General features: G+C 42.1%; 2 protein-coding genes across 10 annotated transcripts; one reads left to right on the forward strand and one right to left on the reverse strand.

The window, feature by feature from the left end:
- Window positions 1-882: 882 nt before the first annotated feature.
- On the reverse strand, window positions 883-22,707 carry pcm1 (pericentriolar material 1). Of its 9 annotated transcripts, none has more exons than XM_013274109.3 (40): window positions 22,568-22,707; window positions 21,237-21,351; window positions 20,538-20,786; window positions 19,598-19,924; window positions 18,282-18,452; window positions 17,707-17,826; window positions 17,297-17,483; window positions 16,847-16,956; window positions 16,338-16,611; window positions 16,101-16,248; window positions 15,584-15,799; window positions 15,233-15,399; window positions 14,281-14,504; window positions 13,474-13,616; window positions 13,256-13,385; window positions 12,678-12,848; window positions 12,358-12,536; window positions 11,965-12,177; window positions 11,610-11,871; window positions 11,333-11,478; window positions 11,049-11,251; window positions 10,423-10,603; window positions 10,033-10,337; window positions 9,663-9,824; window positions 9,345-9,401; window positions 8,964-9,136; window positions 7,085-7,216; window positions 6,401-6,530; window positions 5,823-5,987; window positions 5,598-5,695; window positions 4,802-4,936; window positions 4,496-4,699; window positions 4,338-4,397; window positions 4,096-4,246; window positions 2,719-2,879; window positions 2,566-2,629; window positions 2,244-2,452; window positions 2,037-2,129; window positions 1,767-1,890; window positions 883-1,571 (listed from the first exon to the last, which is right to left on the reverse strand). In XM_013274109.3, the coding sequence occupies exons 2-40, from the start codon at window positions 21,330-21,332 to the stop codon at window positions 1,546-1,548; spliced, it is 6,366 nt and encodes a 2,121-aa protein (XP_013129563.1). In that variant the 5' UTR covers window positions 21,333-21,351; window positions 22,568-22,707; the 3' UTR covers window positions 883-1,545. The 9 variants fall into 9 exon arrangements, with proteins under 9 accessions (XP_013129563.1, XP_013129567.1, XP_025763458.1 ...); XM_013274113.3 differs by having other exon boundaries at window positions 11,610-11,868; window positions 22,540-22,688; XM_025907673.1 differs by having other exon boundaries at window positions 10,423-10,552; window positions 22,540-22,688.
- An 80-nt stretch (window positions 22,708-22,787) lies between these two features.
- Window positions 22,788-25,624, forward strand: sart1 (spliceosome associated factor 1, recruiter of U4/U6.U5 tri-snRNP). Its single transcript, XM_003449693.4, has 2 exons — window positions 22,788-22,962; window positions 23,127-25,624. The coding sequence occupies exon 2, from the start codon at window positions 23,134-23,136 to the stop codon at window positions 25,441-25,443; it is 2,310 nt and encodes a 769-aa protein (XP_003449741.1). The 5' UTR covers window positions 22,788-22,962; window positions 23,127-23,133; the 3' UTR covers window positions 25,444-25,624.
- The last annotated feature ends 1,463 nt before the right edge of the window (window positions 25,625-27,087 follow it).

Here is a 27,087-nt window from a genome sequence, read left to right on the forward strand (position 1 = left end):
GACTGGGTGAACTGTGCCTTTGATCTTCTATTTTTTTTCTCCAATGAATCCACTTCTTGTTTTGCCAGCAAAATTGAAGCAAAGGGATTCAGCTTATTCTCATACACAACAGAGAAAAAGCCATGAATCCTTACAAGTTGATGATGATGATTGATAATCACAACTTTGTTAGGTGCTAGTTCTTGTTTGGATCCCATTTTGCCTTTAGAACTACCTCGATTCTGCAGGAAGCAGTCATCAGAAGATGGGTACACTGTATCTATATAAAAGGGACAAAAGTTCTGACCATTCTACCATCCAAATGTAACAACACAACACAACTCAAGACTCAAGCTTTAGTAAACCTGTTAAATCCAGCTTTAAATCTGCATAGGTCGATTGTAAAAAGTGGAGAACTCAGAACTGCAACACACGGTATATTTTCTATTTTTCCAGACTCTTTAAGCCTCAGAGATGGTTGTGTGGGAAAATCCCAGCAAATTAGCAATTTCTGAAATCCAGTCCATCTGATCCCCAAAACCACGCAACGTTCAAAGTCTCTTAAAATTGCCTTTCTCAATCTCAGAGCCTGCTGAAGTTCAAACTAAGTGTGTAGACGTGGTCAATAAAATCCATAGAGTGGCTGACCTTTAGTCGGCTAAGTAGATATTTATGTTACTGACCAGTTGAAGTGGCATACCTTATATTTACCTACATTCACCGACCACTTTATAAAGTGATATATACATACATGTTTTTAGATATAATTATATTTGTTCAGTAAACTATGCAGGTGACAGTTCATTCAAATTTAGTGGTATCAACAAGTAGAGCAAACAATCAACGAGCAGTAATGGAGATTTATAGTTATGATATATGTAGTAACCACATGACAAAACCATGTTTGAAAGTTCCAGCATTTTATTAATTAAAACTTATTACTGTAGCCAACATTTTAAATACATGGAAAGACTAACCATTAACTGAAACAGTATATAAAGAGGAGTGTGAAGGGACAGAAGCTGAGTTGGAGCTTAAAGGTGTGTTCAAGCTAAAGAAACATTTAGCTGAAGTCAGCTGTCATCTCTTTGTAAATAGGAACCAACGTCAGAAAAAGTGAGATGTACAGTAACAGTAAGGCCAGAGCAAGACAAATAAAACATTAAAAACAAAAACAACAAAAAAACGAAACATCAAAACTGATATCAAACTGATCCCAGAACCATGGGAAAAAAAAATCTAAGGCGGATCTGAACAGGAGTATCAGCACTATAGCGATTCAAGCAGACGATTAACTGTTGTGATCCAGAGCATAGAAAAAATTCTCTGCTCCAGATTATCCATAAATCACATTAAATATTCAGGGATAAAATGAACCCAAAAGTGTTGTTGTATAGGAGTACAAGTCTTAGTATTATCTGTTGCACATGTGTTTGTGAGAGAGTCGCAAATGATTTGCAACTTTAAACTATCAGATTAAGAGTTAACAATCCTACAACCAGAACAGGTTTTAGGGTTTTAAAGTATAGTGTTGCTAAAAAACAAACAAAACATCTGTATAATTCTTTAAGCATCCTGGGCAGCAGCGGTTTCTGAAAAATAAAAGAGAAAAAAAAGGTACAATTTACTGTCACAAAAAAAGCTTCACAGTTTGTTTATGTATCGACTTGAAAGCTGCTCGGGTCTGCAGATGTCTGCCGAGAGACGGCGGCTTTGCTTTTGGCGAAACGTGTGACATCCGCACAAACAAAACTGTGATCTTGACTGACAGAGACTGTAATCCATACCTGGTTCCTTCAGTGCCTGCGCGTTTCCCACCAGCCCAGTCAGCAATTCAGTGTTCCCGTTGAGGATCTCTACCGACAGGTTGTTATTCTGCTGCTCCTCCACGATCCTCTTCTGCAGCTCCTCCTGATGTTTACAGCACACAGACACACTGTACAATCAGACACCTTTTACCACGGGGGTGGGGGTCATGCCTCGGCTTTTAAAATGCTTGCAGTTAACTGAGCGTTTTGGGGTTTGTTTGGTTTTTTTTACTGGTAGTCTTTACGCACCTCACACATGACTGTGAGCTGTAGCGGTAAGTCGTCCACCTTAACAAAGTCGTCTTCATCAGACTTTTGGCTCGTGTTACCAGATCCCACCTCCTGAGCACAGTCCAAAAAAAAAAAAAAAAAATAAACAGCAAATTAAGGTTTGACAATATTTGTACAACAGGAAGGGGGGAAAAAAAGTCACATATAGGTCATATTTGGACTTACATCCACGCTGATCATGACAGGCGAGTCTGTGTCTGGGCTGCTTGTGGTCGGTGCCTCCTTGGTGACATCCTGACCTTGGTACATGGTGGACTCCCTCTCTGAGGCAACAGCAGAAGCCCCAGCTTTGCTCTCCTCCTCGGGGCTCTGGCACTCCACCCTCTCGTGCTCCTCCACTCCAGAATCCACAGTCTCAACTGACCTCACAATTTCTGCAAGACAAAGTTTGTGAGTGTGCCAAGAGAGTCCTACAATATTCCTGACAAGTTTATCGCGCACTGGCCGGGATCAAATCCAGCTGCTGAATACGTAGAAAAAGCCTCACCATCGTCATTCTCCGAACTCCTCTGTTCAGTTCTTATCTCTTCAGCTTCGCTGGCTGCTGTACCCTGGAGTACAACACAATTACACAGTCAGACTAAGAAGAAGCTGCTTAATAATGTAAGCTACAGCTGTTGCACACATCTCCGTGGCTGACCGCGGCTGTGCTCTCCTGCTCCGCCTGTCCGTCTGCAGAAGCCTGTAAGGATGTTTGGACGTCTACGGGTCCTGCTTCAAACTCCTCGATTTCCTCCTCCTCGTTCTCATCCTCCCCGCTGCCATAGTTAGTCAGCGCCTGCGTCTCTGCTTTGGAGAGACCTGAAAAGCAAAAACAAGTGAAAATGAGACGGCAAAGTGGTCGGGGTGCAGGTTCTAGTGAGCAGCGATTCTCTGTTTTGATTCCCAGCTGGTTGGCCATTTTCCAGGTCGTTTCCACTGTTTGTTCTTGAATAAAGGCGTAAAATCCCAAAAGTATGTGCTTAAAAAAAACCTTTAAAAAGAAAAAAAGATAATGACCTTTGGGTTTAAAACTGTAAGAACATTTGAAGATTCAAAAACATTTGAACTCAAATTATGATTACAGATAAAGAGCAGTTGAAATATTTGCACAATTTCAAGGGCACCAATCACACTGCAGATAACTTTTTATTATTCTGTACTCAGGGTCCGATATCTTTCAACTTGTACGCCTTTTACTGAAGCAGCCTTTCAGATCTACTAAACAGCAGCTCATTTAACATGCAGCCTCTGTTTACCTGTTAAAGACGTGGCTGCGATTAAAGTTTTTTAGAATAATGGTGTTTACTGAGCAGCTTTGTAATTGCAGGAAACACGGCATCAGAATTAGACACCTGCACTGAAACGACTCCACTTCAGCCAGTGAGCAGAGACACTCAATTTTCCAGAGATGTGCTCCCCCCTCTGGTTTGCACCACACTGCAGTGGAATAATGAGCACACATACACCTAAAAGGTAAAGAACTACTTGAAGATCAAAGAAGACCAAGAAGTGCTGACTCTCGTGGTCAGTTACCTGACCTCAAACTCCACCTGTGGGGTGGAAGAAAAGACTGAGAAGAAAGCGGAACTTTCTTAACACGACAAGAAGATTTTTGGAGCATCGTAGGGTCACGCGGGGATAACGCAGGCCGTCACACCTCGAGTGATGCAGTTATTAAATCAAAACTGAGGCGTGATCAGACACCACAAGAAAAAGTTGCCAATTTTGTGTCATAAATACTACAAAACAGAGTAAAGAGCAAGAAAGTGAGGCTGAAAGAAACCTTTAATGTAAAGTTCCTATCAGAGTGGTTACTGACCATTTCAAATTACAGGATCATAATTTGAATGTTTTTTGTTTGCATTTTTAAATATTTAGACTCTTATCACCTCTGAAACAACCTGCCTGACAAGTAACCTAATTTGCTGTTTGTAAATTACAGCAAAGGGCTGAATTCTGTTTACTGAACATTTTTAGCTTGAGGACCTAAAGTTATTCACAAGAACCACCTCTTCTTTCTCCACTTTTCACTCACTGATTGACAGAGGCACTTCCCGTCCACCTTCTTCATCCTCATTATCCTCTTCAGCCTCCGAAGCCTCACTGCTCCTGCTGTTCTTCATCTGCGTCTGCAGGTAAAGCTCCTGGGAAGCAGAGGCACCTTCCTGCTCAGCTTCATCTTGGTCCTGGAAGACAGTGAGAGACGTTGTTGTTACAAAGATTCATTACTGACAGTATTACCCAAAAAAAACAGTCATCAGTGTGAAGATTACCTACCTTGTCTTCATCTGTGTATGCTGGAGAAAGAGATTTATCGCCGCCACCGGCTGTATTATTCTAATACAGAGGAATAAATAAACACAGCATTAAAATTAGGATCATTCAAGCTAACATTGCATTACAAATGCTTGGAGAAAGAAAACAAAAGATGTAACCTTCTGACTGTGTTTGGCTTTACTATTCTGCTCAGCCCTGTTCTTATTTTTGTGTTTGGCTGCCAAAGCGATGCCGGTGCTGTTGTCCAAATCCTGCATGAGCCTGAAGAAGGCCAGTTCATTGAAGAGGATCTCTGAAATCTCCACAAGCAGGTCCTCCCCGCAATCCTTCAGAGTACGGCCGACAAATTTACTGAGAGAGTCCTGGAAGAAAAACAAAGAGCGAACCGTCAGAAAGGCAACTTTTCATGTGATCCAGCTGCGCTCGTTGAGGCAAATTTAGAGCAAGGCTGGCACCGGTCCTACCTGCAGTATGCCTCCCAGCTGTCTGTGGAAAAAACGGACAAACTCTTTGCTCTCGTCGTTTTGCTGGGTGAGAGTGAGGACCATGCGCCGGACAGAAGTCAAGAGCTGGATGGAGCACACCTCGTCCATGTTCTCCTGTGAGAAGAAAGACGGACAATAATGAGTCATTTTAGTCTTCAGTAACTGCTCAGCAGCGCAACCTTTACTGACAACCGAACGCACATTAAAGCAGTGTGTGGAGAGCTATCGTTCTCATTTCCAACTCCATATTTTATTCTTGGACTTTGCATGAGTCCTAGTTGAAATTAATCCCTGTTTCTCTTACATTTGGTGCAAACCTTCAGTTCAGCCTCTGTGCTCAATGCTATACACCTGAAATACACACCTTATTAAAGATCTTACACACCTTATTAAAGATCTTACACACCTTATTAAAGATCTTACACACCTTATTAAAGATCTTACACACCTTATTAAAGACTGAAAAACAAAAAACTCTGGAACTGAGGGATTAGAGCTTATAGAGATTTCTTGCAGCCATGTACATTTTTGAAACCTTGGAAGAGTTTAATCTAATCATCTGACATTTGCAAAGTATATAGGACAGAAAATATTGAATAGGTTAATAGGTCCCACTTAAAGGCTCATTTGTTCAATGCACATTTAGTTGAAAGTTCAGTAAGTAATTACTAACAAACCACAATGTGTTTCGTTTCTGTTAAGCATAGAAAATTCACGTCACTCGCATATTAGCAAAAAGCCACAACTCTATTTCACTGTCTGTGGTTTATCCTACCTTAAGGAAGGGAATGACTTCTGTCATGATGGCTTTTATCTGACGATCCAACTGCTGGGTGTCGATCTGAGGGCAGTGCACTTCGCCTCCTGCAGCTCCTGATCATAGAGAAATATATATATGTTCATTCAAAACGTCATCTATTTATAATAAACAGCCATAAGGACAACAATTAGCCAGCCACAGGTCTTCGTTGTACACATGCAGGGTCTTGTGATTAGGTACCTTCGAGGTGCTCAGCAGGGTTAGCAGGACGTTCAGCATTTGAGACATCAGAAGTGCCTGCACCTGCAGTGCTGGCGCTGCAGGGGTTAAACTCAGCTTTAAGCTTCATGCGCTCATATTCCCTAATCCTTGCCAGAGCTTTGTCTAAATGAATCACCGTGTTGCCTGTCAGAGCCGCACAGAAAGAAGAGCGAAAAGAGGAAAAAAAGGGGGGGGGCACACCAAAAATTTTACAATCAGTGAAGCAAGAGAAAAAGAAAAGAATAATAGATATTTTTTGCATCTGTAAACAGGTTTACACCATAGGATCAAACAATGTATGGCAGCTTTGCTCTCAAGTTATGATAGCAGGCCAGCAAGTCAAAGTTTTACATTGCCAAAAAATCCTGTTGTTTACTTATTGATCCTGACGTGTAAACTGATTGGTTTACCCAAACAAGGACCAACAAGCCCAGCTGAAAAAAAGCAGGGGGAGGTACCCGATTTGTAGTTCAAGGCAGAAGGAAAAGCGTTTCGGATGAATACCTCCATGTGGAACTTTAAAAAAAGACATTTTCCCCAAATACATTTATACATACCCAGGTCATCATTAGCAAAAGGTTCCAGGTTGGAGGAGGTTGACATGGTGCTGTCATTGTCCACAGAATCTGCATCATCCCTCTTCTTCATCGTGTCTTGCGTGATCCTCAGATTTTTCTCCACCACCTCCTGAAAAAAAAGCCATAGTTCAGATTTGAGGCACATACGCTGTGGTCGCCATTTTTTTAGCATAGAAAATTAGACATTTCATCCATCACTCCTGAACGAAGCCATTATTTAGACAGACGAAAGCCTTGGCTCCCAATTAGTACAACTCTGGGGACCTTGGAGGAGAACAAAGACCACATGTCTGATCTGGCAACAGACACAGGCAGAAGAGGGTCATTTTTTTCCTTTCTCTATTTCCTTTTTTGAAAAAATACTTCTGACACGTGCCGTCAAGTTAAACTCAAAGACAATGAAGATCGGGGAGGGAAAATTAAAATCAGAAAATAAAGAGGGACATGGAAGGATGAAAAGAGACAAGACGAGGCGGGATGAAAGGAGATGAGGCCGAGAGAGAAATTAACGAAAGGTGTAATGAAATGTAAGAAAGAAAGCGAAGGGGAAGGATGACAATGAGGGATGAAAGGCTTCAGAAGGACCAAAGCAACATGGAAACAAGAGAAAGGAGAAAAAAAGTGTGAGAATGCCATGCTGGGAAGCAATAATGTTTCTCTTACTGCATCACTGGTAGTCAGGCTCTCGCTGGGTGTGAGCTCAGACTGAGAGCCGGCAGCCCAAACTGCAGGACCAAGACGGGGCATCTGGTCTTCGGTTGCGCTCCTCTCGGCTAGATGCCTGCTTACTATGTCCTGTAAGAAACACACAGAGAGGGTATCATAACTGTTAGATCAAGTGTTTCAGTGTCTTTATCTGCCCATGCCATGTCACACACATATAAACATTACAGTGCATGCAAAGACACAAGCTAGAGATATGAAGTCCATGAAAAAGGAAGTCCATCAGCAAAAACAAAAACTGAAGCACTAACAAACACACACACATAGGGATGGGTACCGGTGTCCGGTGCCGTTCTGACATAAACGGTAGTAACCAGACTGAAAAGCAGCGCACATTTCGGTGCTTTTTTTTTCCTGAGCCAATTCTAGCCAATCATTTTACGTTTCCGAGGATAGTAGGCGGGGCCAGGTACGTACGTTCTTTTAGAGCAGAGCTACAGATTAAAAATGCCCAAGGCGAAGCGATCAAAAGTCTGGCTGTACTTCACAGCAAAAGATGCAAACTCAGCAGCCTGCAACAAGTGCTTTAAGCTGATACTGTGATACTGTCAAAGGAGGTAACACCTCAAATCTGATGAAACACCTGGCGACGCATAGCGTTTTTTTTTTAAAGCCGAGAAATGCGCCGTGTTTGATAGCTTGCTGCGAGACCTCACACCGTGCACATCTACTGCGGCTGTGGTGCCTGTTATCGTTAGCAACATCCCCCAAAAACTCGAAGAGTAGAGTCCTGGCCCCTAGCCCTGTCAGCGTAGCAGAAATGATGACGGATGATGATGGCAGCAGCAGCCGTTCTCCTCTGCGTGAGTAGCTTCATGTTGTTCGTGTGTAATTTACGTTGAGTACGCTAACCACATTATTACATTAATGCATGTAAGGTGAACTAGCAAACACCATCGTAGTTACATGCAGCTGTCTTCTTGTTTGATGGCAGATACTCCCTTCACCCTGGCCAAAAAGGCTAAAATGACCAGTGGAAAACAGTTAAACGAGAGGTTTTTGGACAAGAGGTTTGTGTTTTTTCCATTGTTTAAGCACTGCTTCCAGCCAAGAGTGAGACCATATATGCCCTATAACTGCAGAAAAGGCTAACATTGTTATCTTGTTACAAAAAAAACAGCTGAACATGAGAGGTTTTTGGACCAAAACAGCAACACTTACTAACAGAAAAGTTCAGGATCTCCTCAACAACTGTCCTCAGTATCACTTATCTGACAGAAGTTAGCTTCACAGGCTCATCAACTCATATCGGACTCCTTTCACAACAAGTTTTACAGCCTCCTCTAGAGTAAATAGACTTGGACACATGCTGACAGCTAAAGTCAACCACAGACTGACAGCCTAGACTCACTATACATGAATTATTACAGTGAGATTCCATTATTTCGGTTTCAGAAGCCAAAATCACACGATTAAAAATTTGATCAATCTACCTAGTGGAAATGCAGCCAGATATAGCTCTAAAAACAAACAAAAAAAAACTAATTTTGAAAAATAAAACATAAAAAATATGATCTGTAGCCATTGTCAGCTGTAGCTCTAGTCTCAACAAAAAAGCAGAGATACTTCAAACCTCTTTCAAAGAGGTGTTCCTAGATATTTTCAGACGATTGTAAAAATCTGGAAAAGTCAGTGATCAAAGTTATATCTTTAATATTTGACAGACCGATTTACAGATGTTCATTGCCACATTCTCACACCGAATCCTCTTTTCAGCCAGATGAAGAAAAAAAAAAATCAACCCAAAAATCTTATTATGTGTACCCAGGACATTGGATTTAAACAGCAGTTGAACATGTTCTGAACATTTTGAGCCTACCTGTAGGGAATACAGTGCCCTCTGGCGCAAGTAGTCCGTGTTGAGCAGCTGCAGTTCGTGGAAGAGCTCAATGAGAAAGTGTGGCCGGGACTCATTCTGGGATATCAAAGTAGCTACTTCAGAGTAAATGGTCTCCCTCAGCGTTTCAAACAGTGAGAAGTCACTGCTTGCATCTGAAATTTAAAGATGTGACACCATTACAGACAGATATTTGCAAACTGCCACAAACAACAGAAAATAACATACAAAAAACTACTGACTATTTTCACAGCTAAAGATTTATCCTGCACACAACTTTAGTTAAGCCAAAAAGGAGAAGAAAACAAAAAAGCCCATGCATGGGATAGTTAAGTAATGCTAAGATCTGCATGGTGACTTTACCTGGTGCTTCAGTGCATGCAATTCTGTTAGAGAGGAAGGGTGTTCTCCAAGCATAGGCTGTGAGTAAGATAAATTAAAATTGACAAAAAAAAGGAAATTAACCCAAAATTAAAATGAAATCTGTGGTCATGACGAATGTGCCAAGTCAATTATATATATATTAAAATAAAAAGACAGGGTGTTATTATGAAAGAAAAAGAATAAACATTCTGCAATAAAATAATGTGGATCATAAATAAAAGAAAACACACACACACAGAGAAATAACAGAGGAAAAGGAGGGTGCATTGATTTTACTACAGGCAGCTTCAGCCATACCAGAGGAGAGGTCGTTCCGTTTGCTCCCAAGCTTAGCCTTGCTGTCCAGCTTCTCTTGAGTAAGTTTGTCTAAAAGACTCTGATTGTGCTCCTTCTGATGGCACGTGTCTGCCCTCTCCTGGACAGAGTCTGCAGTGCTGCCAACACTGTCACTCTCATGACCTGAGGGAGCCACCACAAATGAAAAGACACATACTGATAATGTTTCTCATATCAATAATTTGACACTTAGGTAAGGAAATGCAGAAAAATGCCCCTGAAGATAAACTCACAATACAATGGAACTGAATTCAACAGCTTTTAAAAGGAGCTCCCTGCATAAAATATTTAATTGGCCTCTCAGCAGGGTGCGGCATTCCACTTTTAATACCTTCACTGTTCTTGCCGTGCCCTTTGCTCCTCCTGCGGCGGCTCTTGGGAGTCTTGCTTCGGGAGGCCAGGTTGGCTTGTGCGGAGGCCTTGCGCCCGGTTTTAAAAGTCTTTGTGATGGTGGTGGGATCGACCGGCTCGGGCATGCTGCTTAAGCTTTCCTGCGACCCCTTGTCAAAGTCACGATGTCTTGATTGGCGGTTGGCAAAAATGGGAGAGGAGGAAGGAGACTCTCGGGCTTCAGCGTTAGCCAGTTGATGGCGAGTGATATTGTTTGTGTAGGAGGTGTTAAGCCAACCTGCCGCCCTAAGGTAGGGAAAAAAGGAGGTATTGATAACAATGTTCCACAAAGAAATACATATGAGTTTTCAGGCAACATCGATGGACATACCCTCTCTCTGTAGAAGTGTTAAGAGGAGAACGCTGCAGCGGTGGAGGGAAACTCATGTATTCTGTTTTAATTGAAGTGTTGGGATCTGAGTGCTGCTTCTGATGTTCAGGAGTAGCCTGACCTACTGCACCTTGAGGAAAGTCACCCATGGAACCAGGGAACAGGGGATATAAATTAAAGCCTTCAGACAGAAAGAAAAAACAAAACAACTTAGATTAAGCTGGCAATTAAGCAATTAAGTCATTGCAGTCAGATTTTTTACATTTCACACCTACTGAAGGTCCCCTTTGAATGTATTAACCATTTCTAAATCAAATGCACTGACTGAAAATGTGTATCCACACCAATAATAACATTTTTTCAACAGTGTTTATGCCAGAGCAGTCACTGGAGGTTATACTTTTAATTTTAGAGTGGAAAATAGAATTTCTGGCACAGTGTAAAATTTGGCTTTTATAGTACATCATAATCAATAATTCTGGTTAAAAAGTGAAAATCCTTGTGCAAACTTCCTGTCTTTTGAGACTCAAAAATGTTTGCCCGGTCTGTCATTTTTATTACACAAAAATTCAAAAATTATTTAGAGAGAATTAAACCCAAAAAGCTGATAAATTTGCATATCATACCGGGTGGAAATGGGGATGTCATGTTGTTGGCTGAAGGATGTAGTGTAGAGGAGAAGGGGAGGAAGAAACCAGGAGAGGCTGGAGGGCCGGAGCTGGATTCCTGGGATGATCCCTGCTTCTGTGTTTGCCAACCTGCTGATGAAGAGGAAGGCATAGGCTGCTGCTGCTGCTGGCGAAGAAGGTCATTGAGGACCTGCTTTAGTCTGAAAGAAAAGTGACATCATGTAGTTTCTGTACTTCATAGCCATAAAGTGAAAAATACTTCTTGAAGTTGCCGTTTTCACCTCTGGATATTGTTCTGTTGCCAGGCCAGCTGGGTGTAGCACTGGTGTAACTGGTGCATGATGAGTTGAACCTGTGGTGATGACAGGTTGTTGGGCAACATGCTGTACTGACCCGTCAGCAGAGTTTGTAGCATGTATGATAGTGTCTGTGGAAACAGGTGAGACACAAAAAGAATGCCTTTCACTTGTTGACAGCGGTTTTAATCCAAACACTGGACACAAACTGCAACCAAAGAGCGTTTCAGCATCTGTGCATGCATGTGCTGAGTGCACTAACCTGCTGGTCCTGCAGGAGTGTCTGACACATGCTGGTGCTGTAGTCCAACTGTCTCTGTAGCTGGCTGACCTGTTCCTGCCAGTGATACGAGCCCTCGGTGAAGGAGAGCTCCGAGGCCCAGCGCAGGTTCTCTTGTCGCCGTGTGCCCCCCTGCTGGCTTCCAGACTGGTTCAAACTTCTTGACTGCTGCTTGGCCTTAGTCTTGTTATGAAGAAGCCCGCCACTGTCACTGGAAAAGGCTGCCGGAGGCTTCAGATTGCTGCTGACAAAAAGAAAAAAAAGCATATAAATTTGTAAATTACTGATCTCGTCACTAGACAGTGACATAAATCCTTCTTCTCCCACTTGGTCTGACCTTCCTTGATTCTTCCTGTTACTGTAGGAGCACAGGTTCCTGCTTGGTGAGTAGAGATGAATGTCATCATCTGAGGTGCTATCTGTACATTCTTCCTGCTCTTCTTCTTCCTCTGCGCCCATCTCCGAGCAATATTCCTCCTCCTCATCATCGTCGTCGCCATCATCGTCATCATTCAGATGGCATGGAGAGGAACCCCAGGTGGCCATTGTTCTAATAACAAATCATGAACAATGGTTCAAAACGTTTGTGAAACAATGACAAATGACTACCTGGCAGGGGAAATGCTCTGCATCCAAAAAAGAGAGCACGTGTTACACACTTTAGCTGCTATTCATCTTCAAAAGATTATTATCTCATGAGACAGACCCCCTAGAACAGAATCTCTCCTACCTTTCATCCCTGCTGACAGGCTGCGAGGGTGTAGCGATGCCCTCTTGGTCTTCAATCTGGCAGGCAGAGTCTCCAAGACCACTACGCCTCTGTTGTTCAGCCATCAATGACTCTAAGTGCTTTCTTCGCTGTCTCAGTTCTTCGCGCAAAATTTGATGGCGACGCATTTCTGACCAAAGCTGCCATTTCAAAGCAAGAAAACAGAGACAATCAGTGGATGTGGATTATATTCAAAGTGTAAAGTGTGTTCGATATATCACAAGAGTTGGTTTAAATAGTTAGCTAGCGGGTGTTCTGACGTCTATGGTGGAGTCTGTCACCTCATTGTCAGTGACTGAAGAAGTAGCTGCTTCTGGGGCCGTGGCTTTGAGTACGGCTGAGTTTGTTTTGGCTCCAGACGATGGAGGAGCCGGGGCGGGTGCAGGAGTGGAAACTGCAAGTGGAACCTTCCTCAGCAAACCCTGCTGACTCACCGTGCTGGACACAGATGACTGGAAGGAACACCAACAGAAATACTGTTTACATCTGAAACCACCCGTAACACCTGACTTATAAGCACAATGACAACATGACATGGCCAACTGTGTTGGAATAAATCTGTGGTTACAGTTACACCGGATGAAAATTCAATTTGTCATATAACAAAGCCATGTCAAAGCCATTAGTTGGCTTTGACATAACCGAGCTGCCTCCAGTCACTTATGTGTAAACAACAACACAGGTGGACATGAACTGAATCCACAAAATTCAATTTCAAGTACAAAGAATCAGAAATAAAAAGCATTACTTATTACATTCTTAAAGCGTTAACATGTCAGTTTTTATACACTGAGACTGTTCCCTTTGTCACCAGTCCTACATATAGCTGCATGTATGTGTGTTAATATGAGTGAAGTACCTGAAGGTCAGGACAAGCCCACTGCAAGTCCTGGATCTTGCCTTGGATTTCAATGAGCTTTTGACGCTCTTCATGAAGCATCTTCAGCTCCTGCTTCTGCTGACGTAGCTTCTCCTCATACAGCTTTTCTCTGTCAGAAGAATAGGGTGGGACTGATGTGATGCAAATTCAAAGTCAAATAAAGGGTTTTCAAAAAGAATCTTTTTACAGTACTGTACCTGGCTTTGCTGGAGAGGGTAATTTCTCTGGGACTCTGTTTAGATCCTGCTCCTAATGTCCCCGGCACAGAAGCCCTGGTGTTATTTGGCTGCTGGCGTAAAGCTTCATCCTCATTAGCTGTTGTTCCATCTGTGTCATCACTCTGGATACACACAGATTGGGTCAGTGCTTCTTCACTAAAATAATAAGTCATTTATGATCTAAAGGAACAGTTCAACTGACTGCTTTAAGTGTCTTTAAGAGTCTTTTCCTATTTTTCTTGCAGTTGCAGGTTTGTTTGTTTTTTCATTTTTGTTTTCTCATATTCCAACAAACTAATGTCTCATGTTTATTTAAAACATAAGTAAAAGTAATGGTGGTTGAATTTGTCTCCAAAAATCCAAAACAGTTCTACATGTCTACTCATGTCTATGTACTCTTACTGAATTCCACTTAAAAGCTTTGGCACAGTATCAGTGGTTTGTCAGCTACAGCTGGCAGGGTTAGCATTTAAAGCTTGGAACACTCTGTAATCTGTAAGTCGCTTCGTATTTCAATAGTGAACCTAAACATAAGTCCCATTAAAGTGTATATAAGCAATGGATTCCTCAGTACTGAAATAAAATGATTAATTTTACACACATTTACAGAATCAGAGCCTCGTGATGGTTTACAGTGGTTGTTGCTGTTTTTTTTTTAATGACAGTTTAATCTGGAGTGTCTTTGCTGTTTACAGGTAGTTTGGATTAAAAAAAAAACTCATTTTGTTAAGCTACGCCCAACTCATGACCACAGAACTTTGAGCATTGTCCTCTCATCTTTCTCACCTGAACCATGGCCACCAGCTCCTGCAGCTGCCACAGCTTTTGCTTCGCAGTCTGTCGATGGACCTTCTGACCAAAACCAGCTTCATTCCCAAGGCTGCTCCTCCGACTAGACTCCGATGCCTCGCTGTCTGGAGCCACAGCCTGCGCCCCTCCCTCATTATCAAGACCATCTTCATCTTCATCCTTCAACAAATTATAGGGGATGTCCCTGTTGTACTGGCAGTCTAAATCAAAGCAAAGTTACAGGAGTATCACTTACAGATCACAGAAAAACCAAACAAAACAAAACATTGGTCTGACTTTGACTTGAAGTGGCTGTTCAAGTCAAAGAAATAAAAAAGGTTAACATTATTTTATACAATGGTCAAAACACAGCAGAAGACAACACATATAATGAGTTTCTCATACATAGATTTTATTTGGGCATGCCACCAGGTATTTTAACAATCTCTCAAGAATGTTTGCTGCAGCCTGACGCCGGTTATCTGGCACCGCTTTAGGCTACAGGAAGGATTTTTCAAGATTTGACATGGGTTGTCAAACAAGTGGCAGACTAACGCCATTCACACCAGCATTACAGATTTTCTCTCAGACTGTACTATAGTCTCTCAAGAATGTTTGGTGCGCAATTTTTACAAATTTTTCTGCAGCAGTTTAGCAGCAGTCAACCTTTTGCTTTTATTTTGAAAGTTTAAACCCCAAATGGTAGATAGCCCTACAAGTCCTTCCCATGTCATATTTTCCCTACTGGCTAGCTCAATCTGTTATGTAATTCAGGTGCCGTACTCCAACTACACCATCTTGGACTCAAACTGGAAATTAAATGCAATACATATAAGCCTATTATGACTAACTCTGTTACTTTCAAGAAGTTTTTTTACCAACTCACATATTTTTATTTATAAAATAACACTAACACCATCAAGTGTGTGTCAGTCTGTGCAGTGTGTACCTATGGCTGAGGGGATGTTGAGGCTTCGAAGGTTTGCTGCTGACCGGTTGTTGATCTCACATTCAGTGTTGAGTCTGCCATCCCGGTTGTTTGTGGCGCCACTCCTGGGGCTGCGCCCGTTGGTCAGGCTGTTCAGGTCTGCCCAGTTCCCACCGCGCTGTGGGTTCCTAAACAGATAAGGCACAGTGACCGTTGCGGTGTAGAATTACTTACACACAATCACCTAATTACTAATGCTATCATATTGCAACTTGGAACCAGTGACAATAATAACCATTTTAACAAAAGATACTGAACTTGTTAACAAAGATTAAGAAATTCAAAAACCATTTTATTCATTAAGTTGCCCACCTGATGTTAGTTACAGGCTGGCGGTTCTCCTGCTCCGAGTCAAACATGGCCTCAAACATCGAGCCATCTTCCGTCTCATCTTCCTCGTCCTCCTCCTCGTCATCGTCGTCTTTCACGTTTTCATTTACTGCGTCTACCATCATATCAGAAGTCTGCTCGTAGTACTGGACCAGCTCTCGCAGTTCATTCAAGCGCTTGTGGACCTCCTTCAGCTTCCTGCAGGAGGCAAATGTGAGTATATGCTAGGTTTAATCATTCAAAATTAAGTGACAGGCCAGGAAAATATTTTCACATTTCTGTTCCTTTTCAAATGCTAAAGTATAGAAAAAAGAAAATAAAGACTGCTATAAAAGAGGAGGTCTAGTGTCTTGTTGAAGAGCGCTTTAGAAAAGGCCGTGTAGAAGGTTTTGTGACGTCAATGTTATACTATATCCCCACTCCCTGTACAACAACCTACTGTTGATATTTGACCTGCCTATTCAACTGCTTCAAGCTGTGTTTTTGTTTGCGTACGCACCTGAGCTTATCTGCTGAGTTGGAGCTGTCCTGCTGTTGTGTAACTGAAGGATGAAAGGAAGTTGAGGCTGAGGCCCCAGAGGTCAGAGTGGATGGAAACTCTGAAGATCCCCCCATACTCAGACTGTACTGTGCTGACAAGCCACGACCTGAGTGAATCCACACGCAATTCATCAACAACTTTAGAAGAACAAAAGCCACGTAATGGTTGAAAAGAATGCCTTAAAAATACTCATACGCGAGTTATTATTGAGTGTCTGGTCTCTGAGTGAATGCAGCTCCTGCAGGATCTTGTCCATGGTCTGCTTTTTGTCTTGGAGTTCCTGGAGTTTGGTGAGTTTGGCACTGGCAGCTGTTGCTCCAGTATCTAGACCAGTGTGTGGGCCAGAGGCAGAGTGGAGGAGCGGCCTGTGTTGAGGGGGGCCAACAGGCTGCGGAGTCCTAGACCAGCACACCTCTCTGGAGAGGGAAAGACTCTCTGCCTGACGCCGGTTATCTGGCACCGCTTTAGTCTACAGGAAGGATTTTTCAAGATTTGACATGGGTTGTCAAACGAGTGGCAGACTAACGCCATTCACACCAGCATTACAGATTTTCTCCCAGACCGTACTAAACAAATAGTCTGACATGATTGGCACCGATGGAACTGATACGAATCTAAAGTCAGTAGACTGATGACTCACACAGAGGGGATAAAATTATATGATTTATGGACATGAGAGAGTTGATTTACAGTTTCTACTATACCTGAGAGTCATGAAGCTGGTTGTGGAACCGCTGGATCAAATCGTTTAACTCATCATTGAGTTCTGAGGTGATGCTCAGACCAGAAACACTGCCTGTGGTTTCTGTGACAACTAATAACAACAAAGACATTAAGAAAAAAAACACCCAACAGATTTATTTGTGTCAGTCACTGAATATAAATTTGTGGTGGTGCAAACTCTTAACACCTTTACCAGAGAGTACTGATTAATGTTTGTAAATACATGACCTCTGCTGAATAAATATTTCCTGAGAATATTCCATCTAAGATGTCAGGAATGCATAACCGACCGTTTGTGAGACAAATCTTTTTTTTAATTTTTCCTCTAAAACTACTTTACACAAGATGTGATGTGAATGATCATTCTAACCCTACACACTAATAGTCTGTACACAGTGATTATGCCTGTCACTTTTTAGTGTATATCTCACCGGTGTCTTCAATCACAGCGAGTGCCTGCTCTGCACTGTACTGCATGGCCATTAGAGCTTCCTGTCGGCCCTGCAGGGCCCTGAGCTGCTCCTGCTGCTCCAGCATCTTCTTCAGCAACTCGTGCTGCTTACGCAAATTCTCCAATTCTTCTTTCTGGTCAGCACGCATGGCTTCTGGCCTTCCTCCCTACAAAATGCACACCCACAGACAGTTAGAATTATTGGCTTTACCAAAAGCCATGTTAACAATAATGTACTGCTACTGAACAAGAAGGTTAGAAGAGATAAATAGGACAAGATTAAAGCCAGAGGAGGGACAAAATGTTTAGTTTCCATTTTCTCATTACAGAACTCAAAGACAACACCGAGTGTGTAAATACTGTACATATGTACATAACAGGTGTACATACTGTTGCATTTGAAGCATCTGAAGATCGAACTTCTGTGTTAAGAGAAGTGCTCTCTGCCACTGAACCTGAGCCAACTGCAGAGTCCAGCGTCCCCACATCATCTTCCTCATTCTCCTGCGCCTATAAAAGCAGCAGAGAGAACAATTAGTGACTGAAAAAATAAAAGTATGAAAATCGAAAAAACTGGCATGTCTATAAACTCCCTCTCTACTGCAATAGATGGTGATAATAATTCATTTGTAGACTATAAGACTTAAGACCAAAATGTATCTTTCTAGAAATGTTAATTTCTTAGAGAAAATCCTAAATGAAACTTCAAAAAAAAAATTAGCAATAAAAAGAAAAATCACAGGACAATAAAAAATGGAAATTACAGTTTTTACAGCATATCAAAGCTTAAAACATGATCAAACTATTAAAATCAGAATGATGAATAGTCCAAAGACAACAACAAACTACTTTAGTTACGAAGAGGGCAAATCTTTTTAAAAACTGATTTCCAAACGATGTGAAAAGCATGAAGTAGATTCTAAAAGACGTACGGGTGGAGCTGGAAAAACAAATATCAGATTTACCAGCATTTTCTGCAGGAACCGTAAATAGGACTTCTCCTGCTCCTTGAGGTGGTCGATGAGATGAGAAAGACGCTCCACGTTGGCCGGCACGTCATTCTTTTCCACCAGGTCATCCCGCATGGAGCTGGCCTTACTGATGTACTCGCGGATCTGTACCAATTTGCTCACCACCTGAGACCAGAGAAAGAGAGGAGGGTGGTGTAAGGGTGTGGGTTTCAGAATGGAAATAAAGAGTAGACAGAGAAAGACTGTAGGATAGGTGAGCAAGCATCCGTAAGAAAGGCTCAGACTGGGCTAAACAAGGGCAAGAAAGGGGGTTGGGCGGAAACTCACTGGGCACCGAGGGTGGCATATTTATAAAGTGCCCTAAATACAGCCTCACTTCGGCTGCACTGCCTCTCCCTCACTTTCATCCTAGTTCTTGTTTCTCAGAGTAGAGTGCAGTAACACACAGACGATGACACATATACGTACGGTTAGGTTATTTCACTTGCATAAAATATAAATATCAAGAAAAGATCAAAAATTTTCATTGCATCTCAGTCAAATTAACTATAAACACAAATGTGTGTGTTTTTGGTAAGTGCCATTTACCTCTGACACTTCAGCCGGTCAGGACAGTCCACAGTCTGTCTTTGCTGGAGGTCTTGTACCTGCCCCATAAACTAACTATAATTGCTATTCACCAAGTGTAGTTCTAAGAAGTTGGTTTTAGGCCTTGTTCCTTGCTTGCAAACATTTCTTTGCAGTATCTGAGTGTTAATATTATAGACCACATTATAACAATATAACCCCTTTTTTGCAATTTTACATTGAGTAACATTCTTAAACTTTTAAAGTAGGCATTCATAGCAACTAAGCATCCACTCAGCCACTGCAAACTAATATTAACTTATTGTTAGATGTTCCAAAGTTTTTTTCCCTGAAGTTTTTCCATCTTATGAATTATTCAAATGATATTGGTGGCATCCACTTCAAACATAGTGTTGCATTTAAAAATAACAAGCAAGTTATCAGTTTTAATACTTCACGTGTCATCTTTGTCCTGTTTTGATCAATACAAGGTTTCAATGATGTGCAAACATGTTTAACACACTGTTAAAGATTCAAGTTCCAGAATAGATCTCCTCTAACTGCTTTAAAAATTCTTATTTTCCTCATAGCACCATAGGCTGGTCAGAGTTTTTAATCATTAAAAATCCCATCTACTCAATGGATTGATATGTCTGCAACCTGCTCTCCACTTAATCCTCAAAACTCCAAGACATCAAGCAGACATCAAACAACAGATCAAATTAGTAACAACAAAACATTACCTGGCTGCTGTCTACTCTCGGCTCTCCTCTGCCATGTTCCCTGTGCGACGAGGGCAATCTGTCTGTGCTGCCATGACCGAGCCTCGGAGGTTCCTTGGTAGGAACCACAGGAGTTAATGTGTCTCTGAGTCCTTGGCTCTGCTTCTTAGTTTCCTTGGTGATCGCTGGAGTAGCCGGGGCAGAGGAGGAGGGAGGGAGCAGCTCCTTGCTTTTGTTAGTGTTTACATGCAGAGGTAGGAAGTTGTAGGGCTTCTTGTTCTCGCCAGCTAACTGGCGCTGGTTGTTGGCAGCTGTGACGCGCCCCTGGGAGTCACTGCCGATGCTCCGCTGAGTAAGAAAAGTCATCCCAAATCAGACAAATCACCACTCAAAGTTCTGGGTATTTATTTTTTAATGACTCTGACTACTAAATATTTTTGTTCCCAACAGGCAACAAAAACAGTCAAATTTTTTAAGTGAAACAAAGAAATGCGAAGGCTGGGACACCTGAAGCTGAAAAATAAACTGTCCTTGACTCTGGTAGCCAAGCTATAACATTTTTTGTGTCATTTCCCAGATGAAATTTATACCGATGATATGTCTGCTACCGGCTCTCATGAGCCAGTATGACTTGTAAGCCTTACTCCATTCCTGTGGCATGCATGTGCATTCCTGTAATTGCAGTAGTAATAGACCTGTTCACCAGACACATTTTTTTCCTAAAAGACAGCAGTCATATTCATCCAGTCACAGGACGCACTGTCAGATTATAAATGCTGTATTGTGTTACTGCACAGCAGCTCTTTGAACAGAAATCAAAAGCAGCAAATGAAGCCAGTTAACATTTTAATACAACACCACCACCTGAGACGGGACATAGGTGTCATATCACTAACAGTAAGTCATGCAAGCCACTTTTTGACAAGTAATCTATCACAGAACAAAAAGCAAAGCATTTTACCTCATCCAGGTCTGTAAAATTGATCCTCTGCCGGAGTTTGTCTAGTTCAGCCTGGTCCGGTACAGACATCTGGGTGGTGTACTTCATATGGGGGAAGGAATGAGGAGTGCGTGCTCTCCTGCGACCTGCCCCAGGAGTGGACTCTGGCGAAATATCATTAGTGAGGCGGCTTTCCACCACCACAGCTGACAGCTTTTTCTTGTTTTTCTCTGACGATCGGTTGGCTTTCTTCTGCTGTACACCCCAATCCTTAGGAAAGCACACAAAAAAACAACAACACTTTTAAGGTTAATTATTATTCAAGGTAAAATCAATGGAATTTATTTATTTTAAGCGAGAGTGCAGTTTAACATAGTTCCAATATGGAACATGATCAGAATCAGAATGAGAGAAGCTTTATTAATCCTGTAGGGAAATTGATTGACAATTAATTACATAATAACATAATACTATAAATACAAAACTAAAATACAAACTAAAATACACAGTGTAAATAGCGTACAAAGGAAAGTAGGATAGACGGCTATAAATGGGAGTTACCATAGCGTTTATATTGCTTGCTAGAAAAAAAAAGATAATGAGCTGTACTTCAAAAAGAAGAGAGTACAGGATAGAAAAGCCCTTTATTGTCATTGTACATGTACAATGAAATTATGGAGCTTCTACAATTCTGACATTCAACATTGGGCCAGCCCTTACCATGTTGTTGAGCCTATCTTCCAGACTGCAATTGCTTACAGTCCAGTTGTGCAGCTCTTCTGCACTGTCATCAAAAGGTGTGCCTCCAGTTGCCATGCTACCCTCCTACAGCTTGCTGAAATTCACAACAATGGTCATGCTGGTCAGCACAGAAAAAGCACTCAAAATAAGTAAGTACAAAAAAGTAACACACAACTATATCAAAATGACACCCGGTGCGGTTAAGCAAACGCTTCTTAAAAGCTTGCTGGAATCCACAACAGAAAGACACCACACTGAACCACGGACTGAATTAAATCAATTTCTTCAATGACAAACAGGGCATTACGCAGTTCATTAAAACGAATTTGACCTTGTTCATAATTTAACTTTATGACTAAAGTCACTTGGCTAATCGTATTTAGCTATTAATAACAAAGTACGGTTAATTAAACAGGCTCTGAATAAAACTTCATCGACGCTTCATATGATGGACGGTCACAGTTAACGGTAAAGCTAAATATGCATCAGTTCTTACCACCAGAGTTTAATTAGCGGCTTTCTTTTTAAGCTCGAAAGCATCAGTACCTCTGCGCTGATCACATAAACGTGCCGTCTGTTTTGGTACCCTGTCTCTCAGCGCTAGCTACCGTTTGGTTATTTTATGTGGCCCGCTCGGATTCCCGGGGAAAGCTAAGCTATGACATACTCCCCCCAGCGCGCGACGGCTTTTAGCGTGAGCTTCATTTCTGTACTCCGCAGGGGAATTTATACTATTACCAACAAGAGGTCCACGGACGATTATTGCAGCAGCTGGTGTTGGCTATAAACACAGACGCTAGTATCAGCGTACACATCATATTTGCTAAACTTCACTAGCGCAACACTTGTGACCTAGTTCCGTCCCGCAATCGCCATGGCAACCCCGACTAACCCGTACCAGCTAACCCGGTGTTTAACGTTTACGCTGGTCTACAAAAGAATGAGAAAACTAGTGTCGTTAGCGAGTGGCTAAAGTTGTCAAGCTTGCCGATGCAGCTGGCTAGTACTAACCAGCTCCCAGGATCGTCGTAGCAGCTGCTCGCAGTGCAGCTAACTTTAAATGCATCGGTAAAAGTTCAGTCTCACAAATATCTCGCATAACGACAGCTGAACTACACTTAAAAGCTGAAAATTCGGTTATTTATGTGGATAAGTTAAGGTCTGAATAACTTCTGTGCCACCGCACATTAGCATCAACGTAGCTATACCACAAACGTATCATGTTAAGTGATGGCTTTTGGTCATTTTGTTAGGACTGCACTTGCTAAGGTAGCTAGCTTACGTTCCAAGATAAGCAACTGTGTTGTCACCGTTCAGAGCCAGAAACGGACAGAGATGTTGTTGCCCGTCGTTGCTCTTCATATACGCCAGAAAGAGCTTCACAGATTCTCTCTTCGTCCGGTGAAATCCATTTAATTATTAGCAACGTTTCCGAGACGAACCAACTAATGGACGCGTCCCTAGCGTGACATATACACTCCCGCACGGCAGGCGGCGACGTCAGCCTCTGGCTGATGTTCGATCGCAGGAAGTGTGTTTTAAGGAAACAGCAAGGCTGTTGTTCGCTTTATGTTTGTTCTTAAACTTGGAAGAACGTGGAGTGATGTTATTTTCGCTGGCCTGAAGAAAACGTACAGCCGACTACTCTAGTGCCTGACTGAGATTGGATTTTTAACGCAAAGTTCAATCTTTGCCTTCGAACTACGTAAGTTGTGGCTTCGGTTAATGACGTAGATTTCGTAGCTAATGTAAGCTAGTTAGCACGGGAAAGCTAACTACTTTCCCTTCATCAATCAAATCTTAAAATTGTCAAAGCCAGCGGTTTTATTTTTCAGTGTTTGCATTTTTAATTGTTGTTGTAATTTGCAGATAAACGATGGGTTCGTCTAAGAAACACAAGGAAAAGAGCCGCGATAAGGACACAGAGGAGCGTCGTCGTGAACATAAGAAACATCGCCACAAGGAGCGCGACAGAGACACTTCGGACCGAGACAAGGAGAAAAGAAAGCGCTCCAGGTCCAGGGAAAGAAGCAGACGGGAGAGCCGTGGGAAGGGTGAAAGGAGCAGCGGGGAACCACGAGTGAAGAAGGAGAAAGTAGATGCGGGATATGAGGAAAGCAATACTGAAGTGCAGCCTCAATCTGCGAGCGGAGATGCATCTCTCAGCATCGAGGAAACAAACAAACTCAGGGCAAAGTTGGGTCTGAAGCCTCTGGAACTGAATGAGAACAAGAAGGAGCTTGGGACCAAAGAGGAACCCATGGTTGCAGAGACCATCAACCCTGTGGTCATCCAGCAGCAGAAAGAGATGAGAGAGAAGCTTGCAGCTTTGAAGGAAAAACGCAAACTCAACCAGAAACTGGGGAAAGTCAAAACCCTAGCTGAGGATGACTGGCTGGATGACACATCCTCCTGGGTCGAGAGAAGCAGAAAGCTGGCAAAAGAAAAAGAAATGGCAGAGAAAAGAGCCAAACTTCTGGAAGAGATGGATGAAGAGTTTGGTGTCAGCAATCTGGTAGAGGAGGAATTTGCCCAGATTAAACAGGATGCGTACACATCTCGAGATTTAAAGGGACTCAAAGTGCAGCACAAAGTCGAGTCTTTCTCTGAGGGCCAGACTGTCATCCTGACCCTAGAAGACAAAGGTGTTTTGGAAGAGGAGGAAGATGTGCTGGTAAACGTAGGACTGGTGGACAAGGAAAAAGCAGAAAAGAATGTGGAATTAAAAAAGAAAAAGCCAGATTACAAACCTTACGAAGAAGAGGAGAGTGTTGACGACATGGTTTCGTTTAAATCTCGCTCTGTTCTGTCAAAGTATGATGAGGAAATTGAAGGTGAGAAGAAAAAGAGCTTCCGGTTGAATACAGGTGGTTTCGCCGATGGAGAGCGAGAGCGCGAGCTCCAGGCCATGAAAGAAATGCTGCGAAATCAGGCCCAGTCCTTGGAAATGCCTGCGCTCTCTATCGCCTCAGAGTACTACACACCACAGGAAATGGTGGGCTTTAAAAAGACAAAACGTCGAGTGAAGAAGATCAGGAAGAAGGAGAAGACATCCACTGCAGATGACCTTCACCTCGATGACACCCGCAGCTCTGACTTTGGCTCCAGGACACGTGGCCGAGGCCGCAAACAGGAGGATGATGAAGACCAAGAAGTAAAGAAAGAGGAGAAGGTGGTGACGCATGAAATCCCCCTGCTGTCTGACGACATCAGGATGGCAGAAATGGACATAAGCGACGATGAGGAATTTACCCCTCCTGAGCCAGCTGTAATTGAGGAGGATGAGGCAGAGCAGGAGCTGCAGAAGCAGTTGGAGAAGCAGAGGAAGCTGAAGCAAATGCAGCTCCTGAAAGACTCTGGGGCGAAGGTGGCAGAGCAGGTTAAGAAGCTTGTTAAAGATGACAACGAAGACGATCCTGACAAGAGGAACAACATTGTTTTCAATGCTACCTCAGAGTTTTGCAGAACCCTGGGTGATATCCCAACATACGGACTGTCAGGCAACAGAGAGGACCAGGAAGACATTATGGACTTTGAACAGGAGGAGGAAAAAGATGATGCTGGAGGTTCAGACTCTGATATGGATGAGAATGTTGGATGGAGCACAGTTAACCTGGATGAGGAACAAAAACAACCAGATTTCGCCACAGCCTCTGCCACCATTTTGGACGAGGAGCCCATCGTCAACTCCGGCCTCGCTGCTGCCCTGTTGCTGTGCAAAAATAAGGGTCTGTTGGAGACTCAAATGCAGAAAGTAGCACGTGTCAAAGCGCCAAAAGGCGCCCTGCCCAATGGTGACTACTGCATTGAGGACAAGATGGGCTTTGATGACAAGTACAGCCGCAGAGAAGAATACAGAGGCTTCACGCAAGACTTCAAGGAGAAGGATGGCTACAAGCCTGACGTCAAGATTGAGTACGTGGACGAGTCTGGGCGGAAACTCACTCCAAAAGAAGCTTTTAGGCAGCTCTCCCATCGATTCCACGGAAAGGGGTCTGGAAAAATGAAGACCGAGAGGAGGATGAAAAAGCTAGAGGAAGAGGCGTTGCTGAAGAAGATGAGCAGCAGCGATACCCCTCTGGGAACTGTGGCTTTACTGCAGGAGAAGCAAAAATCCCAGAAAACACCATATATTGTGCTTAGTGGGAGTGGAAAGAGTATGAATGCAAACACCATTACTAAATAAACATTAGGGGAGAAGTGTATTATAATTGTGTATAATTAACGTAGAAACATTCACGTGCATAGATAAAATACACCACACACATACACATCTTTTAATTAATGTCTACAATTTAATGTCGTAGTTTATAGAAGCTGCATTGTTGTGTTGAAGAATTGTTCAATAAAATCAGTACAATTCAGAGGAAGTGTTTGGTTTTTCCCTGTGTTTGGAATTTACATGATTAATTCAGATCACAGCTATATTAAGTCATAAAAACAAAATTATTTCTCTAATATTGTAGGTTATTTACCTTACCATAAAAAAGACTACTGTAGCTGTGAACTAGTGCTATATAAAAACCTGGATATATTGAATTGAGCACTGTGTGTTTAAAATGCCTTTTAGTTTCATGAAAGCTGTTTGATTAGGGCCTGTAATTGTGGCCTGGCAAATATAGGCGGTGCATTTAATTTCAATATTTTTAATGGAAACAACATGACAGGAATTAATGCAAACATAAGAATGCATTATGGGTGCACACATTGAGTATCTTCCCAAAATATAACAATATAAACTCAATGGCCACTTCTTTTCAAATGCTTGTTAATAAAAAATGTCTAATAAACCAATCAGATGGTGTAGACATACTTAAGATAACTTCCTGAATTTGAAAATGAGCACCAGAAAAAGGATGAAGGGTGATTTCAGTGGCCAAATGTGGCACTGGTGTTGGTACAAGACAGGCTGGCATGAGTACTTCAGAAACTGCTGATCTACTGTGAGCTAGATGCAAGACCACATCTTTGGAATAGTGGTGTAGTAGGAGATTCACAAAGTGGATGTGCAGCCAGCAAATCTGCAGCAATGAAGATGCTGTCATGTCAATATGGACCAAACTCTGAGGAATGTTTTAAGCACTTTGCTCAATCTATGCTTCAAAGAATTAAAGTAGTTCTGAAGGCAAAAAAGGCTCCAACCTGGAGGACTAAACTCTTATTTATACGTTAATACATAATCTCTAAATTCTCATATAAACTGGGCTGAAAGTCATGCTATACATACACCAATGTAGTTTGGATTTTTTTCAAAGGAAAAGCAGATAAATGAACATATTTTTACATGCATAATACCATTCATATTTATTTACACTGTAAACCAGAACAATACTAATGGGGCATAGCCAGTTGATTCAGATGTAAAGGTATTTATGAATATACATACCTTCTTTGAATTAGTATAAGAATGAGTATGGACATTAAGCTTGTTTTCTTTACACTGATATAGCCTGCTTCTTTTTTGTCTTTGGTTCTCCAGCTCCTCTGCAGAACCACAGACATTATTAGAGAGACAAAGACCCCTGAACTGAAACGTATGGGAGAATTCTACAATAGCAAAGATAGTATACATAGATGCAGACATTCATACACTACGATAATTATAGTATAATAGTAATTATTTTTTGCATTACGTGATAACATTTTTCAAATAAGGGATAAATAAAGTTTTTTCTCATGATCAAAAACGTCAGCAAACCGTTTGTATTTTGTTATTAAGTGTGTGAATGTGTGTGTGAATGGGTGAATGACTGGATATGTAAAGCGCTTTGGGGTCCTTAGGGACTAGAAAAGCGCTATATAAATACAGGCCATTTATTAAGTAGTGAAG

Source organism: Oreochromis niloticus, linkage group LG6 (genome assembly GCF_001858045.2).
Source record: "Oreochromis niloticus isolate F11D_XX linkage group LG6, O_niloticus_UMD_NMBU, whole genome shotgun sequence".
Taxonomy (NCBI): Eukaryota; Metazoa; Chordata; class Actinopteri; order Cichliformes; family Cichlidae; genus Oreochromis; species Oreochromis niloticus.